Source organism: Channa argus, chromosome 8, assembly GCF_033026475.1.
Source record: "Channa argus isolate prfri chromosome 8, Channa argus male v1.0, whole genome shotgun sequence".
NCBI classification, from domain to species: Eukaryota; Metazoa; Chordata; class Actinopteri; order Anabantiformes; family Channidae; genus Channa; species Channa argus.
Genome location: NC_090204.1, coordinates 8,204,247 through 8,223,936, shown reverse-complemented (window position 1 = coordinate 8,223,936; position 19,690 = coordinate 8,204,247). Strand labels below are relative to the sequence as shown.

Here is a 19,690-nt window from a genome sequence, read left to right as displayed (position 1 = left end):
GGAGAGGTAACTATCAAGAGCCAGTTTCATCTTAGGGTTTGATGGCACTTTCATCCTCTGCAAGCTCTTGAAATCCTCTGTATTTACTGACTTTCATGTCCTAAAGTATTGATGGGTGGTTCTTATTGTAATATGGATTACTAGTTAAACGTTTTCTTTAATACTACCTCAGCACACAACAGCTGAGTGTCTTCAACAGACAAGACACATCTGCTAATTGTAAACTATTAAAAGTGATTGCCCATTGATTGACCTGTTGATTACCAACACATTTTGGTTTGCTAAATTATTCCATGGTATGTTTTAACTGTAATATATTCTGTATTAGTTTACATTGTAGAAAATAAGAAAGAAAAAAAAATTGAATGAGAAGGTCTGTCAAAACTTTTGACTGGAACTAAAAAGTATCTTAGCATCAAGACATACAAACTGACATTTGAAACACATTTGGTAAACATTCACACTATACATGTATGCTAAAGGTGTGTTTTTGCTGGTGAATAATTAGGAGTTGTCTGAAGCAAGAATTATGAGCTGAAATCAGTGACTGCTGTATTCTACCTACAGTGGAACATTTTTTCAACCTGATTAGTGAAGTGAAGAGACGAGAGTGAAACAGCCTCAGAACCCTATTTTTGTGATGCAGCATGACATAATATGAACTTGCTATGTATTTAATTAATTATATTCGATCACTAGCTTTTCTGGGGAGTTGTGGGTGGGTGGGAATTGTGTTCCTTGTTTGGCTGTAGTGTGAATGATCACCGTTCAACATAAAACTGTTAGTGTGTGCTGTGAAACAAGAAGTGAAGCATTTGGAAGTTTAAATGCTTTTTGCATTTTAATAGTAAATGTTTAAGCACAATATGTTACATATCAACAGTTCACAGAAATACAGCTCTCAAACAGTGTCAGCAGGAACATTTAAGTATGTAAAGAGAAGTTGACTTATTTTTCAGTATGCTGATATAATAGCTAAACAGTAGCTACAGCACCATGGAATGGAGAGTCAGTCAGATAAGTATTATCTTTGTGGAGAGTAGCTTTTATCACCTTTGGTGATAATTTTGCGAGATGGTGCAGAGCAAGACAGGGACAACACACCTGGCACCTGCTGCTCCTCCTCCTCATCTGATGTGGCTCTTGTAGGAATGGGCTTCAGTAGAGAGGCTCCAGGATTGGATGTATGGGTGGGAACTGGATTTCGAGGGAGGACACGGGGAGTGAGGAGGCCAGAGCTGTTACTACCAGATGGGTTTAAGTATGAATAGCCTGCCATGGTATGGAGGGCATATGCAGGGATAAGGAGTGGGTGAGAAGTTTGCTGGCCAGGTGTTATGGAAGAGTCTCTACCACCCCACCACCAGTCCCTTGATAAGGACTGGTGGTAGGAAATGGTGGGATTGATGTGCTGTGTGCTGTTGGGGACAGGATTTTGGAGTGTGCTACTCTGATGAGCAGTATACCCTGCAGGGTGGACAAGGCCAAAGTGGAGCTTGATGGCCATTAATTCAGCACTAAGTCTGGCATTTTCTTCTTTCAGGGCCAAGAGATGAGTCTCCAGAACATAGTCATACATCCGTCTCTTCTCTCGAGACCGTTTGGCTGCCTCGTTGTTCTTGCGCCGTTTCTCCCAGTAGAGGGCATCCTTTTGCTCTTCAGGTATGAACTCCCTCCTACGACGGGGTCCCTTGCGTACCAGTTCATTTTCCACTTGTGAAGCTTGGGTGTCTCTGTGAAAAGGTATGGACAGGGATGCCATGGTAGATGGAAAATGAGTAACAGCCAACAGAGACCTGAAATTAAGAGGGATAGAGGAAAGTTTTTAGTCTTTTATGTCAGAGGCTGAGTCATACATGCACTTCCTTTTTATGTAATGGTAACCTTGAGTAATATGTGTTTTACCTCTTACTCTATGCTTGTCTTCACTCAGAGATGGCTTTAAAATTAGTTTAAGTGTTTTTTCATGTTGACAGCTTTATTCCTTGTAAGAAAAGCAAAACTAGAATGAGTGAGTGAGTCAGTAAAATGTAATTTGGATTTGCCTATTTGAAATCTTTATCTTTAGCTTAGTTGGTAAGTCATCCATTGACCACAGGGTCAGTGGTTCGACTCCCAGTTCCTCCTGACTATGTGTCAAATTGTCCTTGTGACACTGAACCTTCAGATGGGTCAGGTGAGCACCTTGCATGGCTGCTTCTGTCATCGGTGTGTGTGTGTGTGTGTGTGTGTGTAAATGAGAAGCAACATTGTAAAGTGCTACATAATCTAACCATTTACCATTTATGGAGGATCCACATTACAAATCCCATAAATCCCATCGTTTTTTACTGATTTAAAGCACTCACAACAAAACATACAAAAACAAGCTTTTTCCCTGTACCTTTTTTCTTTGGTGGGATTGTAGTTTTCCCATGGTATTGTTTGTGTGGTACACCTTCAAGAGCGCCCTTTACTTTCATGTGTCCTGGTTTGAATCTGCACTGGCAGGTGGTATTAATGCTAGGATATTACCTTTTGTTTAGTTTGCTTTTGGGAGTTGAAAATCCCACCAAGCTAGGTAGGGAAAAATATATAATATAATATTAATATAATTTTTTTTTACTTGTATTTCTCCATGTTTGTCACAGTGACAATACCAGAGAAAACATTATTGGGATGTATTGTGTGTGGCTGATAAATGGTTCTGCTAAAATGAGTTTCAATGCTGTTGTTTATACTTAAGGCATTGTTGAGCATGAGGAGGGTATTTGGTTTTGCTGCAAAGTAAATTAGATATTTTTAGACCCATAACATGTACCGTTCTGTCTCTTCTGAGTATAATATTTCAAAAGTATCATAAACTCATGGTATGTTATATTGTTTTATAAATGAATGCTGATATAACGGTGTGTATGTCAGGTGTAAATACAGTACCAAAACAGTTTCTGTATGACTATTGGTCAACGACATTGCAAGTTATTATGCACATTCAAATTGTATTTGCTGTTCATAGACAGTTTGAAGAAATATGATAAACATTGATATCATTCAATATTACTGAAATTGAAAAAAGCTGAAAATGACACATAATTGTGAAATAAAATTCCATGTTTTGAATGATTCCATACACATACTGGTCGTAGTTTCTATACTGTGTCTAGGAAAAGTATTGCTGACTACAGTATACTATTGGAAAATGCTTGTGTGTGTGTGTGTGTTATCTAAAAGACTACTACAGTACACTCAGTGGCACTTAATTTTTGTCTAGCGCCTCCAGCACACAATACACTCTTCCTGACACAACCTCACAACCAACCACATGAGAAAATGTAACGGGAAGTATAAAGTAGACAAAAAAGACTGTGGACTAATGTGTCTGAGATGCTTGTAGTGCTTGTATATCCAGCTTTAAACAACACGTTCAGCAACTGCCATACCTAGTTTTAATATTAGCAAACAATAGCCACTGCACTGATTTGCACCATAGGTCCTTGACAAATTGCTGAGAGGTTAGAGACAGTCTTACAGATTGGTCTGTTTAGATGTTGGCTGTCATTAGATATTCGGGCTACACAAACTTGAAATAAACTAACTTGAGTTTCAACTCAAAATATGGTATAAAACCAACCAAAAATGATAATCAGTCATACCAAAACCTCTCTGTAATTGTCTTTGCATAGCAAGTGAAAAGTTATGTTAAAAAAATAAACGCAATAATGGTTATTGCTAATTTTTTTTTATTGCTGAAAAATTTTATATATATAAAAGCTAGCTTTTGTTTCAGTTGAGTGAACCTGCCTGAACAAATTGTATGAAAACAACTTTTCACTTCAACATGGTCTCCTTTTAGACAAATAGTCAGAAAGGATCTGTCCCTTTCATGGCATAAAACACAATCTGGAAGATATTTTGAATAACAAGATTAAGAGGATTGCTAGTAGCTTTTAATATTGTTTAAAATTTGCTTGGTTTTGTGGGTGGTTTCATGGGAAGCTGTGCAAAAAGGATGAACATTGTGTTGTAACCACAGCCGGCCTATATACGTGTGATCATACACAGAAAAAGACTCCCTCACACATCGAGCTTACACTCACACCTTTAAACTCATTGATGCTTCCCTTAAGCCTTATGTCTTGCAAATAACATAATAGCAGATAGGACTTTTCCTAATCAGGCATAGAAAATACTTCTTTGCTTGCAGCCATGTGTGACATCTCTCTGCAAAACAAACTGTAATTCTGTATCACATATATGAACTGAAGCAAAACCATAACTTTATAAACTGTTTAAACATGTTAAAACACACCCAACTGTCATGTAGTGCCCTGTTGTAAGTGCTTGTTTTTACATTTGAAATCCACACTTAAAGAATCTTCTCTTCATATTCACTGACTTTATGGTCATATTTTGATGTGCCAGTCAGACTGCGCCAGAGGCATCAAAGCAGAAATTTCAAAGAGGCCATGCACCCTGTGTGCAGTAGTGAGAATATGCATCAAGTTAAAAATATACTAGCTGGTGCCCAGCAAGAAAGTAGACCCTAAGCCCATATGTGTTTGTGTGAGAACATCCACACCTGCTTACCAGTGTGTGACACACAAAGTGCTGTATACTTAGAATGGAAACAGCAGGAAGAGAGAGAACACTGATCATACAGGGAGACTCAGAGAGAGAGAGAAAATAAAAAAGAAAGGGTTCCTGAGTGAAATCTCTCTTGAGGCCAAGCCTGCTCACTCCTCTGTTGCACATATGCACCTGTTTCTTATTGACTAATTATAGCCACCGTGCTTTTTAGTAAGGAACTCTCAAACTTCTTCTTTTGGCGTCTGTCCGTTTTCTCATACCCTACCATCTGCTGTTGTGTTGCTGTGCATGCTGCCAGCCATTGTTAAAATAACTACCCATAAGACAATAAACTGGTCAGTCCATACCTTAATGTACTATGTTCACTTATTTTCTAAACGGACATCTGGAAATTTGGAGTGAATAAATGCCCTCTTGGGGAAATAATTTGTCACAGTTCTTGGCGTGGATTTTTTGTTAATTCCTTGAAGAGCAGTGCTAATAACGCACAGCAGATTCTTTCATGGTATTTTTTGTACAGCATATTGTAAATAAAAGCTAACCTATAAACGCAACATTCACATTTTAAAATGTATACGATTGTCAAAAGAGAAAACCAATATGTAAAATAGTGTTATTGTCCATAAAGAAATAATGGTACTACATCGTCAAAAGCCATTGTCATCAAAAACACATGTATCTTTTAGTTAAACTTTTTTCTAAATTTTGTGGGTTATGATGATTGACTGTTATATATATATACACACTCAAGTTCATGCATTCATCTTCCTTGTTGTATACTGAATTTAGCATTGATTTTTACTGGATGGGAACTTCTGTGTTTGTGTTTAAAGCTATGTATTGAGAGCTCCTGTGAACAACTCAGCTTAAACACATGTGACTATTGCAGCCTGCACACACACACCCACACACACATACAAAATAAAATAAAATAAGATACGTCAATGTGGTTTTTACTTTTTCTGAAGTAATAATTCTTGCATATTCAGAAATCAGAACCAAAAACATTAAACATAATATTGTTTGTCTCAGTGAATAGAAACACCATATCGATGTAATAAATACAACTGTAGTTTATGCTTTTTTGTTTTGTTTTTTGTTTTTACAGTGCAGTGCAGGTTGAAAGAACCACATAAGCTTAAGGTAAACACCTTGGTGTTTTGTTACGATCAACAGGATAAACTAAAGTTTTTACGGGATTTTTAAAATCTGACTTCCTTTTTTATGTGTAATTTAAAACAGTCATGCTGTACGACGATGTTGTTCTAAGCGATTCACGAAAAGCACGTTGCTTATATATAAAGTTAAAACTACAAAAAGTGCAGTTAAGTATTACCAGCTTCACCCAACCAAGTTATTATTATCAACTTTACTAAAAGGTGGACACCCCATGTACAGACCTATCATTTGATATAATCTTTCAGATATTAAAAGGTAGTAACACTTCCTCTTCCTCAAACAAGTCTTGCCAGCAAGCACAGTAACATTTTCAGATGATGTGTTATGAATTAATCAATTCTGTTTTGATAATTTCGATACATAAAAATAGTATGTGTATGTAATGGCTGCAGACGTGGACCATCAGTTCTATAGCAAACAAAGCAGCATTAGTTGTCCTCTGATGGGACTAGCACAAGATAGTAGTGGTATATGTGTAAAAACTGTCTATCCTTTGGTCAACAACACCTCAGCTATTTTTTCCTCTGAATTTATCTGCTGTTCACACATACATGGTACAATTTACTCTACATATAAAAATAAGCACAAGGCCTTACCTTAAACTGTTTTGTGCAGAAGGTCCGCTGCCACTGAGGTGTCAGCGACCTTATTGAGATGTAACAGACTCTGACCCAGCGCTAATATAAAATTTAGAGCCTGTAACTCTCTTTTCAGACTATGTTATGCTGTTGATGCAGTAAGCAGAGGAGGGCTCATAATATCTTGATGTCTTTAGCCCTGGCTTCTCTCTTTCTTTGCTTTACTTACTCTTTGTATTGTTTTCCTGTCTTTAGCTCTGACTGTCCGTGTCTGTTGTCACTGAAAAACGATCTGACTGCCCCCCTTGATCTCGATACTGTTGTGGTGTTAGTGGCTTGCCCACACAGGGGGTCTTCCCTGTTGATGCTGCTGATGATTTCAAGTAGACACATGTGGTGTATTGTATACTAGCATTGCACAAAAATATGCATAAAAATTCATAGGTGCCATTTTAAGTCCTTACTTTACTAATTAAAGAATTGGTCCATGCCATTTGCTACTTTGCAATGCACTGCAATGATGTTTGCAGTACTGTAACCAGATCGTTATGTGCGGTGTGTAATTTACAAATACTTCATCCACATAGACATTTTACATTTCTGGTACTTACCTGATGCCTCTTCCCAGAACAAAACTTAAATGCAGCACTAGTAGTAGTGGTAGTAGAGGCAGTAGTGGTGAAATTAAGACAAGCAAAAGTTATCATTTGAGTTCTGTACTCTTCGCATATTGATAGTAAAGGGTTGCTGAGCAGATCCGGCTGAAGTGACTGAAATGTTTGTGCGAGTGTTAAATAAATCTTTTGCACCTCAGATTCTCAGAAAAAAGGAGAAGTATTTCTCACTTATCTTTGTCGAAGTTGCAACTGCAAGTCTGCACATTTAATATCCTCTCATTAATATGCTTCTTGTGACAAACTTTACCTGCAAATAGGACATTATATTATAGAAACACCTTTACAAACATTTTAAATGTTTTAAGTGAAATTAAAATATACACTTATTCCATTAATGGAGATTATACCTCATTTCTATCTATAGACATAATTACATGAATTCAAGTATGATTTTTACTTCCTGTTGTGAACCACTTAAGCAGTTAATGTAAAAAAAATATATATTATATGGCCAAAGAAGATGCAGCCTAACCACTATACCAGTTAAGATGTTGTATTTAGGCCTGGATTGTGTCATTCTAGTGGTAAATGTGAAAAGTATATATCATTACAAAATTATCATCATCTGGCCTTAAAGTAGAAAATATGTGCGAACTGTGACACGTGGTTGATTATTTAGTGGACTGACCCTTTGCAGCTAACAAAAAGATACAGTTGTTTCTTGTTTACATAAATGTTCTCATTGCCATTTTGGAAAACGCAGAACAAACTAACAAAAACGAATCAACTTAAAAATTGATGCCTTGATTTTACAGACGTATTTGTTATATGGTAAAACCACTTTGAAGTATGTACGAAGTCAGAATTTCTGAGATTACATGTAAACATATTAAGCTTTCAAAGCCTTTTTTGAAAGCATTTGTACCATTTGTCTGTAGACCCCTTTTTTTGCTTTAAAATTGGTGCAAATATTGAATATATACAAACAATACTGTGTTTGCTTCTTTCCTCACTAGAAAAAAATACACATAAACTGGAAAGGTAAAAAAACAAAACACATATGAAATATAAAATAATTAGAAGCAATAGCCTGCTGGTTTTAGCCCCTTGTACATCGTTGGTGTTGTTTCGCCCTCTGCTGGTGTCTACAGAAACACGCGCTTCTCTCAAAAGATCCGATGCCACCGATGAAATGAGAACAATGGGCATCCGTCAGTTTTGAACAGCTCTGAAAGTGATCCCGGGAGCACAAGGGACTGCATTTGAAAAGCGTCACCAAAGCAGACTTTCGTAAGGAGCTGGGCGACTAAATCTGACTAAGTTGTAATTTTCCAGATAATGACAACGGTAGTAGAAAGATGAAGGACTTTTAAGATGGGCTTTCCCAGCATTACATGCATAAGAATGAACTTTTAGATGTTTTGTGTAAAACAATTTAGGTGTTTGCATCCTTCTATATTAAAATTGGTGTAAGTTTACATGAGCTGCCTTAATTAACAATAAAATGTAACATTTTATTTGTGAAAACTTTGAACTATGAAAAGGCAATCTACAGCACCTGCTAATACATTTTAGTCACTTACTGCCCAAAGCTTTGCAAAATTAAAAAAAAGCAGAGACTTGCTTAAGAGAAGGACCATCACATGCATAGTTGGATTCAAACATTTAGGCTGTGGGTTTTGTTTAATAATACAAAAACTGACCACAACCGAGAAATCAGATGCAGTGGAAGATGATGTCTCACAGATCTGCAAGACAGTTGAACGTTCGGTTTTCCACTGTATCAAAGTCTGCTGGGAAATCACAGAGTGGGGATAAAGGGGAATACCAAGTCAAGAGGCACCCAGTTTCGTTGGCTTAGTCGCCGATTTCTTCCACCGCAGATAAACGGTAAAAGTCCACAAACAACAAATCACATCAACCTATATTAAATGTAGGTCTCTAATATCATAAATCATGACAAAGAAAAACCTGAGATGACTTTTGTTCTTTCAGTTGCTCTACATTAGAGATTCAAGCAACTTTATTAACCCCAGAGGAAAAGATGTTACCCTATAACCAATATATCATGGATAGAAGTTGAAAGTATAAGCTACATATGTCTTTTAAACGTTTACTGGAGCTCTGACAGTACTGGTCCGAGCGTGCCGTGTAACCGCTCTTCATTGTAATAAAAACACATTTGAAACCACAGAAAGTCACACAGTAGGCTGAATATATTTTGTGCTATATTTAATTATTTCCGAAAACTATAGTTGCCGTTAAATATCGATCACAAAACAATCTATTATCATTATCTATTTTCACTGTGGCCTAATTCAGTTCTAACGTCATTGCCTCATATTTACTAATTTGTATTCAAACATATAAGCCTTATAACCCATATAGTCATTAGATATGAATTCAGCATCAATATTAAACTTCATATAAGAAACATGTTTCTCTCTTCTTGCAAACTGAATGCCTAACCAGTCCAACTGTCTCCTTAGCTGTTAGGACTGAGGTGCATTCCATGGTGGGACATCAGCTAAGGTGCGCTACTGAACCGGCTCTTGAACCCCCTCTGAATGTCTGCCTCAACTCCGAAACCCTGCTGTCGTTCCTGGATGTAGAGAGGCAAGCTTGGGTAGACGATCGGTGGTGGCAGGTAGGAGGACCGCCAAGGCAGCAGAAGATTATTACACACTGCAGAGTGATTCATATGGGGCACCAGCCAATTCTGGGCAGGGAAAGACAGGGTGGAGGAATGGTGGAGTGTGTCGGGTGTGGAGAGAAATGCCCGGATAGAAGAGGCGGGATGTGAAAACTCCTCGGTGCGGTTGTGGGTGTCATCGCTGGAGGACACTTGCCGCTGGGCATCCATCTCTGTATCCGCCGACCTCCGGCCCTCCAGAGCATCTCGCGGGGAGAGGACAAGGGGTCCGGGCAGAGGGAAGATGCCTTGCTGTGGGCCACAATTATTAGGACTCATTGGATTAAACCCAGCAGCACTTCTAGTTGAGCTAAAGCAAGGGACCTTACTTTCAAAGGAGTGGGTGACTGACTCTTGTTGCCTCAGAGCCATGACAGAGCCTGGGTTGTTCCTACTGTTGCCCCAGACCCCTGCCTGGAATAGGGCAGGGGTGTGAGCCGGTCTAGGCGAGAACAAGATAGAAGTGGGTGTTGCACAAGCAGTGGCAGCTTTGCTCTTTTCTGCACCTAGGTTGGTGTGATACTGCAGGCTGAGCAGATGAGCCCGCAGCTGCGCGTTCTCCTCACTCAGGGCCAGCAGCTGACCCTCCAGCATCACATCATTCAGCCTCCTCTTCTCCCTGGACCGCTTGGCTGCCTCGTTGTTCTTGCGTCTCTTATCCCAGTAGGTAGAATCCTTCTTCTCGGCGGGGATCATCTCCCTCTTACGGCGTGTAATGGGACTTACGTGGCTGCTGCAGGCCCTCAAACGCAGAAGACGTCGAGTCAGCATAGAGGACCGTGTTACAGGGAACAAAACTCCCTGGTCTGGATCAGGGTCCATGTAGCCGCTGCTCTCGACCGAGGAGGAGGGCTGGCAGGTCCCTGCACCACCAGGGCTGCTCGGCGTGGGCATGTCAGTAGACTGAGGGGGGGACATGACATGTTGTATAAATTAGGCTACATAATCACAGTGGTGTGGGAAATAAACAGCTAGTATCTGCAGACTGCTTTTGTTGTTTTAGTAATTTCACAGCTGTATTAGCTATTTTGTTGATTAAGGTTTCATGTAGATCAAGAAATAGAATATGCACTGACAGATTACAGTAACAGTAGCAGGCCTACGTATCAGCTGCAACCACAACATCAAAGTGCTGCACTGGCATGTCAGCAAACTGTCAGTAATTCAAAAATAAAAAAAAGGAAACGTGCAATCGCTAAATAACATTTTGCCCAAATATGCCGACAGCATATTTTACTAGTTTTACTATTTTGTTACTTTAACTATTTACTGGTAGTGTTGTTTACGGGATCTAAACACTTCTGCCACCACATAAACAATTTTAGTTAACAGCAAAAAAACATCAAAGTGACAAGGCCATACAACAAAAATGTTTAGATGTTTAGACAACAGACCCATGACATTAAGATAGGTAATCCAAAGTAAAAAAACAAAAGTAGTTTAATTAGTAGGATTTATCAATATTTGTCTCCAAACTAAGACAGATCTGACGATTGCACAATATTACAATGTTAACCTCCGCACACTGACCTGGATAAAGAGGGGACCCGTGTGGGATGATTTGGGAAACGTAACCAACTTGGAGAGGTTGTTTTTGTAAATCTGTAATACATAGCAACGGACCGCGTTACACGTAACATTTAGATAATATACTTAACTCTATTTACAGGTGTGTGTGTGTCTCTCTGTTAACGGCTTTTCCTGGAGAAGGCTGCGCTTACCTGTCGATCACAATCAGCGGTGCTGAAGGGAGCTGAGCTGCCGGGCGGCGCGTACATATACTGAGTGCACGCAGCTAATTGCGTCGTGTGACCGTGCTTTCAGTTTAATGCTGTGGAAACTAATCAGGCGACATCACTTGGAGAGCGGAAGTCCAAGACAACAGCGTGGTCACGAATAAACCAACAGGTGATACCGAAATGAGTCACTTTGGATCATCTGCCCTACTTATTGCTCTTTCGCCTACTGCACATAACATTACCACAGCTCAGAGCCTGCACGACAGCGCACTGATGCAGCCCTGTTCAAGCCTTATTTATAGGCAGAGCAAACTTTACAGTGGGACGTACATTACGAGCCAAATAATAATAAAACTGGTTGGAGATAATTTAAATAGGGCATATCCACTAAACTAAACATCGCATAAACATCGCATAAAAACGAACTGTGCATTCAGGTTTTTGGCGATGTTTATTTAATAATGCTGTGAAAAGCAGCGCCAGAAACTATTACTCATTATATTATAAACTATTACTCATTATATTAATCATGGTCTGTGACTCTGCAAAAAAATATGTGGCAGTTATTTCTTCTTAAATACAGAATGTGGAAATTATTAATAAGACAAGAGGGTGCTCATCTCCTGTTCCAATGGGGAAACGTAATTTTCACGCTGGTCTGCAATTGTTGCGTTAATTGCATCCCTGAAACATGTTTTCGCATTTTACTGCAAATGCCCCGCAGAATGAAATTCAAGTCTGCCTCTTGTCAGTCCAACACTTTTTTTGTTGTTGTTCTTCTGGTTTATCCCGTGAGTTCAGCCACAGCGGATCATCGTCCACATGTTGATTTGGCACAGTTTTTACGCCGGATGCCCTTCCTGACGCGACCCTCCCCAATTCTATCGGGAACAGCACTTCACAGCTGGGGATGGGAATGGGCTGTCTTGGCCAGAGACACTTCGACATATATCCGGTAGCGGGGATCGAACCACAGACCCTGTGGTCCGTGGACGACTGCCTTACCAACTGACCCTCATGTAGCTCAGTAGCCCCTTTTGTCAACGCTACTGCGCGAAAAATACGGAACAGTTTTTATTCATCATAGTTCAGCAAAAAGGAAATTAAAAGGCTTAATCAATTGTTGATTTGGTATTTGTTGTGACCACCATTTGCCTTTTAAATGACATCACTTCACATCGATACGTTTTCAGGTAGGTATAAAGTTTCCAAACTGTTTCCAAAAACAGTTCTGACTCAACTTGATCCCACACTTACTCCATGATGTTAAAATCAGTGCTCAGTGGCCCCCATAACATCTGGACCCATCCTTTTAGATAATGGTGAAGAAACGTTAGTTCTTTCTGACTCTGACTGTATGTTTGTAGTTGTTGTCATGCTGCAGAATGTGGGGGCAGTTAGGTGCCTGCCTGACCATAATCCCTGAAGGTGTGTGATACATATACTTGCCTTTTGTTATTTTATAAATTAGAAACAAATATTCTAATTGGTCACTATTAGTCAAACACTATAATGTAAACCAATAAGATTTTTTTAATATTGTTTTTCTTCACTTAGAAGCTTTTGAAAAAATGCACATCATTAGAAGGTTCATTGCTCCTTTTTGTCCAAATAACACACTTCCTCTTGGCCTTTAAACTAATGCGTTGGTTCAGGCCATACCTGTACTTTTACACCATGGGTCAGGTTTTGTTAGAAAAATAATGGTTTGTACTGTATGAAATGTTGTCCTAATACATTAGAAGGCAATATTTGTATTTCTTCCTAAGGGGCACACTCAAAAGTAAAGTGAAAAGCAGGCAGTATAGAATGGGAGGAGACACAAATATTATCCATATATGGTGATAAACGTACACATTTTTGAAGAGTTTGTATACATGAAACGTGACTGACAAGTAAACAATTTAAAAAGAGCTTGTGACAGAACCTTAAACACACCTGGTGACTAACTTTGTGAAGCAGGTGTAATGTTTAAATTGTCTGTTTTGAAAAATTTCAGTAACATTTACACATTGGCCCCTAGATCCACTGTGCAACTTGTGTGTTTTTTTTAAGCTATTTAACAACTTGACATGTATTTTTGATGCAGCACATTAAAACTTTATGCTAAAATATTCTACTACGTTAGCCTGTTGCATGTGTTCACAAGACAGTGAATCACAGTTTGAAGTTTCATAGATGTTTCACACTCTTTTTCTTAGCTATTTCACCTGACTTTAGAACACATCTTACATATGTCAAGTTTGTGCAATGCTTATTCATCTTTACTGGTCTAAATACTACAACACTGGATAGTTTATCAGCTTTTAAGATGTTAATATTTATTTGTGGCATATTTTTAGAGTCTTGTGTGTTATTTTCATATAAAAGCTACTAACAGCATTTAGTGCACAAGTGATGATGCAATTTAGCCTAATGAGAAGCAAGGATGTGGTGCAAAGTCAGGTCTTTTATCACCTTCTCAGTTACGTTTTTCTTGAATCACCAGTTGCAGGGCAAAAAAAGTCTCTTGTCATCGCAGAATGTCAACAACAGCTACAGGGCGGCACCTTAGCAAGTTCAGGTTAACAAAAAAAGTGCTATCTGAAAATGATGATTCACCTTTTTTAACTTATACACCTCCTATTTCAGGAGGTGTTGCTGTGTAGAAAAACACAAAATGGAAAAACTGCACTACGTGGTAACATAACTCTTATGTTGAAGATTGTACTGTGGTTAGCTGAGTCCAGAGGGGCTGTCCAGAGAAGGGGGAATGAAAAGACAGAAAACTCCAGCAGTATTTACTGTCTGACTCACTGTAACCACAGAGGCCGCAGACAGCCATGTTCCAGAGAGGTTATTCTTTTAGCAAGAAGCTAGTTTTTCAGATTTATAAAGAGGTAGTAACAGCAGATTGCATTGATTCCTGGTGGTTAATCTGACTTTTTATAAGAAGAAACATATAAACATGGGTACACACAAACACACACAGGAAGCACACAGACTTAACACCTCATTGTAGCTGTAACAGGAACTTGTACATCTAAATGTTATACTATCCAGTTCAAATGATAAACAGTACAGCTAAGGCTAAATTAATATACATTGATTATTTTTTAAGATTAGTTTACTTTATTAACTGTATTGCATAGTGCAGACTGAATCTTCTGCTTTTGAGCGTGACTCATTGTCACTGTTCAAACGAACATGCACAGAAAGCATCGTGGTATATCATGGTGGGCCTGCATAATTTGTAATACTACCACCTTCTCATTGTGTGGCAACACCCACATCCTGAATGCATGTTGCAAACAATTTCTTTTTATGTGGATGATTTCGAGCAGCATACTGTATGTCCTGTTGGTTTTAAATTGATACATTGTTCAGATTCGTAAAATGTTCTTCTCACAGGAAATGACCACTGATTAAACCCTTTCCATTGTTGTTCATATTTCTCTTGCTATTTGTAACTTCTCACAACATAGGTCTAATGGGCATTCCACAAGATACTTTTTTAAAAGATAAGGCTGAGGTTACTCTGTGTATTTCAAATAGTAATCAGATGCAATGAAAATACAAAACCAATAGTGAGTTAGTACATAAAGCTGTATATAGGTTCCTACTTTTTATTTTTTAAATTACATAATTTCTCTTAAATAGCTGGTTATTTTTGTTTGTATACAGTAGTTTGGAGCTCTGAGAGAAAAGTTGTGACCAGGGACCGTAGGACATTAAACCAGAAACGTTAAACTTAATTAGACTTTTATGCATTTTGCAAGTATGCTTGTCATATCTTTGATTTTACATTCTAATCCATACAACATACATTATATATCATAAGTTTCTATAGTTGTCTGGTCTTGTTCAAAACAGAGACTTTAGTTCAGTTTTCCATCACTAATTTTGGGTTTTTTGGTTTCAGTATTGATTTTCCACTTACTCTATGCATCATGCTTTGCAGGAGGAACATGGGATAGAGAAAAACCCTGGTGTTTTTTTGTGCAGACATTGTCATTGATGTCATGTCCTGCACCAGAAACCTGGGATTGTATTGGGTTGTATATGGTACAGTATGAGGGTTTAAATGGTAAATGGTCTGGACTTATATAGTGCTTTTCTGTCTTACCAGATGAAGTGATTAAAAATGTTGCTCATTCAACCATTCACATACACGCACTCACACTCCAATTATAGTGGATTTAGTTATTTATTTTTTTCTAACCGCTAAAGAAAGTATCTACGTCTAGTTTTCCCTTATATCTTTGGTGATACAAAAAAATGGTTGATAAGGTAAGAACTCTGTGTAGGTGTATTCATATTATGTTATCCTAAGTTAATGAATTTGCCTTTGTTAACCTAAGTTAGCTTTTCTCATGTTAGTTTTTTTTTCTTTAAAATTTTTTTTGTCATACCACTACATGTTTTTAAACAACATGTTCTTACTGAAAGCTAATTCCAGTAAGACAAGGCAGCTAGTCTAGTAATAGGCTAATCACAAAGGTATTTAGCTGTAAAGGTAGACAAAAATTGCTTGTGTGTGTGTCCAAAAATGTCAACTGACAGCATGGCTTCCTCACAGTATTTATGGCAGAGGCACAGTGTATCTATAATCTACTTAAAATAAATATACTTATCTATATAAAAGGGTTTACCAAGAATCAATAATATGCCTGCTTAAGAGCTTAATATATGGACATTCTAAAACTAAGCAGTTTGCAGGAAACCTATAATAATGCTGTTTGGAGATGCATTTGTGTGTGGCAGTGACCATGCTTAACAATGCTATACGCAAAGGTCACTCCACTGGTAGTGTGTCCAAAACATCAGCTGTCGGCAAAGCCATGGTCACACAGTAAACATTATTAAAAATAAAACACTGTCATTCTGTTTACCCACTGTTCAGGGCAATGGTTGCATCATTTTGGTTTTAAGAGTTGTAACATACAGTAAGTTGCATATAATCAAATCCCTCTCTTTCTTCAAAATAGATCAGAAACTGGATAAATGCCCAAGGTTCAACATGAATGCAGAAACTCATAGTACAGATAATCGCAGTGTAAACAGGCATAACTTAACCCAGATTAATTCAAGGTTTATAAAGCATTACATATATTATTTCTGACTAACCACACTGGATGAAACCATCCTGTACTTATGCATCATGCTTTTTCCATTTAATGGCTTCATATGTTTTCTTTATTAGATGTTTTTAGAATAAAACTTTAAGTACATGTACATCAACATAGAGCCTTAAAAGGATTAATCAAACACAATCAACAGCGTAAGCTGTCTAAGCTTAAAACAGGTATTCCGTCACAAGAGTGTGTGTTTGAGAGTGGAAGTATTTTAAGCATCACATAAGCGAATTGTATTAGTAGGATAGGTTTTGCCTACCAGAGTAGCCCTTTAATTTAGGCATTTTGTCATGGGTTTTGCTGTAATACTGTCATGACCACTGTAATGTTGTCAGGAATTTATAATAATACAAATTAGTTGTTGACGGAGTTGTACTGGAGTTCATGACATTAAGAGTTGTTTGTAATTTTATGGGGACAAACTATTTGAAATAAATCAAGAGCCATAACATTAGAACAACCTCTGAACACCACCCACTATGACCTCAATAATAAGCCGATTGTAGAATTATCACCTTTCTGATAGTTTTAACTTAAAACTACTTTACTTTAACTGTCAAAGTAGAATATATTTATGAGCAAAACTAATGTGGTAATGTGGTACTAATTTTGAGTGTGAAATCATAATGAAACTTATCTGATTGCAGTGGGTCTTAGTAGTAGTCAAATACAACATCTAATAAACAGTATTGCCATTACATTATTTATTTAACAAACATAAAGGCAAAAAGGAAAAAAATATGTGCGCAATATTAAGTATCCCGTTAGTGCTTCCATATGATTTAGGAGGGTAAGTTATTTAGAGCTAATCATCAGCTGTAAATGATAATAATCATCAGTCCTTAATAATTACATTTAGTCATTTTACATTTATTCATTTGGCAGATGCTTTTATCCAAAGCAAAGGCAAGTAAAAATTCATTTAAGTCAAGGACAAAAAAGTAAAGTTGCAATGAAGTAAACTGCAATTAGAGAAAATGTTTCCATTTCATGAGATGCAAGTGCAAGAAAGAGCACAAAGCAAGTTTTTCATTTATTGGTTTTTAGCAGTTTTTGGAATATTAGGAGGTAGATTGCTAAGCGTGCAGAGTTCCACTTGTTCCACTATCGTGGGATCACTGAGCTGAGCTGCATGGTGTGTTCTATGCAGTGCTGGGACCACAAGACGTTGTTCATTGGCTGAGTGTAGCGGACGGGAGGGACTGAATGACCTGAGACCTGAATGAGAGAGTTGAGGTAATGAAAAAGCAGAGGTTTGGAGCATTCAGGTGTGTGTTAACACAATGCCAAGAGAGAAAGACAAATACAGTGATCTTGGAAAAGCAATTGTTGCTGCACGTCAATCTAGAAAGGGTTATAAAAACCATTTCCAAACTATTTGGAGTTCAACATTTTACTGTGAGAGTGTAAAGCATTCAAGAAAGTTGACAATCTTCCCAGGAGTGGACATTCCCCTAAGGTGAGAGTGTGCAAAAGATTAATACAAAAAGAACCCAAGAGATACATATTAGACCCTACCGCCCTTTTCTTATCATGTTAAATGTTAAAGAAGAATTAGAAGAAGACAGAACAAGTATGGTTTTTAGAAGGGTTGCCAAGAGAAAGCCTGTCTAAAGAGAACATGAAAGCATGACCGAGGTTCACAAAAACGGAATCTGAACGAACCACAGGACTTCTGGGATGTCTTAAGGACAGATGAGACCAAAGTTTGTTTGAGCATACTGTGCAGCACCATGTTTGGTGAAACCAAACAGCATCTTAGCAGGAAACAAGTTAAAGGTGAACCTTCAAGCTAGTATTGCCCACATTTCTTTCTTTTTGGCCTAATTTCTGTTAAATAAATTATGGCATGATGGTTGGTACTAGGTTGTATTTGCCTGATACTAAGACCCGCCATGCTCAGATCATTTTTATGGCTTTTACACAAGAAAAATAGAATTAATTGAAGGGGAACTGACATTTGCTCTTTTGTGTTAGATTGAACAGGTGAACATAATGAAGTGACCAGTGAGTGAATGTTCTCCACAGGACCACACAGTCTTACTAATAACCTCCAACCACAGTGTTATCATCACTTATAGGTCTAAGTGCACCCACACGTTTCACTCAAGAAAGTAATAGCACAAGGTGACTCATCATTGGGGGCTAGTCTAATCAGTTCGTTCCTGGAAACTTAGATGTTGTTATGACACCCACATTCCTTACACAAACACACACAACCATCTAAACCTCTCCCTGTTTTCTCCTTTACATAAATTGTTGACCTCCGGGTACTACTAGTCCACTTTGGAAATACCATCACTTTGCATTTCCTTCATCATAACCTATTTAACTTTTGGTTTTGTGTCACGTCTAGTCGTATTTTTTTAAAAACATTTTTAAGAAGGCTTTGTGATTGTTGGAGCCTTGTGCAATTGTTGGGGCTGCCGTCTGCTGGCCTGACTCCTGCTCCTTAACTTAACAGCTGAACTGCTGTTAACCCATTTTACAGGAAGTTGAGCCTCAGCAAGCACGGAGCATATCGCCTCTTCATTGTCAACTATAGTGTGAATGTTGTACTGTCACTGTTGTACTGAAAACCTTACAGTAGTAATATAGGCCTCTGAGAAATAAAAGCATTGAGAAGCGTCCCATAGCCCAAGACTTTTTCACCCACAATACTGAAGATGGGGGGGGTCTGAGGGTCATGCACTGAGATCTTGTGAGATACTGACTCGACACAGAGACAAACCTGCTTACATTGAACGTGTAGTGATAAAACGTGTATATTTTTGACAATGTGATTGCATCTATTTTGCGGCGGGTCTGTTTTTTTTAATTTTCTATTTAATTGTCAGTTTAAAAAATGACATCTTGATGAACTAAGTAATGTTTTTTGGTGTGGCAATAAAAACCCTGTAGCTAAAAGAAAGAAGTAAAATATTATTTCAGAATGATTTACGACACAGTCACTTCTTTAACATAACAATCAACATTCATATTAATAACTTATTGCTATTCTAAGTTTTACTTGAAGCATCTTGGTTACTGGGTAGGGCACTGCTCTTTTAAGTTGCTACAGGTTTTGTAGTTGGTTCATATTTCCATTTTGTATTAAACCAAAGATGAGGAAGTTAAACTTGTCATCTTCACCTCTCGTATTTTTTTTCTCACTGGCTGTTAATGCCATGGTAAGAATGTGAATCTAAGCGAGATGTGACCTGAT

At 38.0% G+C, this 19,690-nt stretch overlaps 2 protein-coding genes across 4 annotated transcripts; both read right to left on the bottom strand.

Annotated features, from left to right (window-relative positions):
* Positions 1–781: 781 nt before the first annotated feature.
* On the bottom strand, positions 782–6,631 carry nfil3-4 (nuclear factor, interleukin 3 regulated, member 4). The gene is made up of 2 exons (XM_067514522.1): positions 6,553–6,631; positions 782–1,796 (listed from the first exon to the last, which is right to left on the bottom strand). Exon 2 carries the CDS (start codon positions 1,760–1,762, stop codon positions 1,025–1,027), a length of 738 nt encoding a protein of 245 aa, XP_067370623.1. The 5' UTR covers positions 1,763–1,796; positions 6,553–6,631; the 3' UTR covers positions 782–1,024.
* Positions 6,632–9,459: 2,828 nt separating this feature from the next.
* si:dkey-172o19.2 (transcription factor atf-2) lies at positions 9,460–11,627 on the bottom strand. 3 transcript variants are annotated; one of them, XM_067514602.1, is made up of 3 exons: positions 11,354–11,627; positions 11,163–11,234; positions 9,460–10,535 (listed from the first exon to the last, which is right to left on the bottom strand). In XM_067514602.1, exons 1-3 carry the CDS (start codon positions 11,408–11,410, stop codon positions 9,468–9,470), a joined length of 1,197 nt encoding a protein of 398 aa, XP_067370703.1. In that variant the 5' UTR covers positions 11,411–11,627; the 3' UTR covers positions 9,460–9,467. The 3 variants fall into 3 exon arrangements, with proteins under 3 accessions (XP_067370703.1, XP_067370705.1, XP_067370706.1); XM_067514604.1 differs by lacking the exon at positions 11,163–11,234; XM_067514605.1 differs by lacking the exon at positions 11,163–11,234 and having other exon boundaries at positions 11,291–11,432.
* Positions 11,628–19,690: the final 8,063 nt, after the last annotated feature.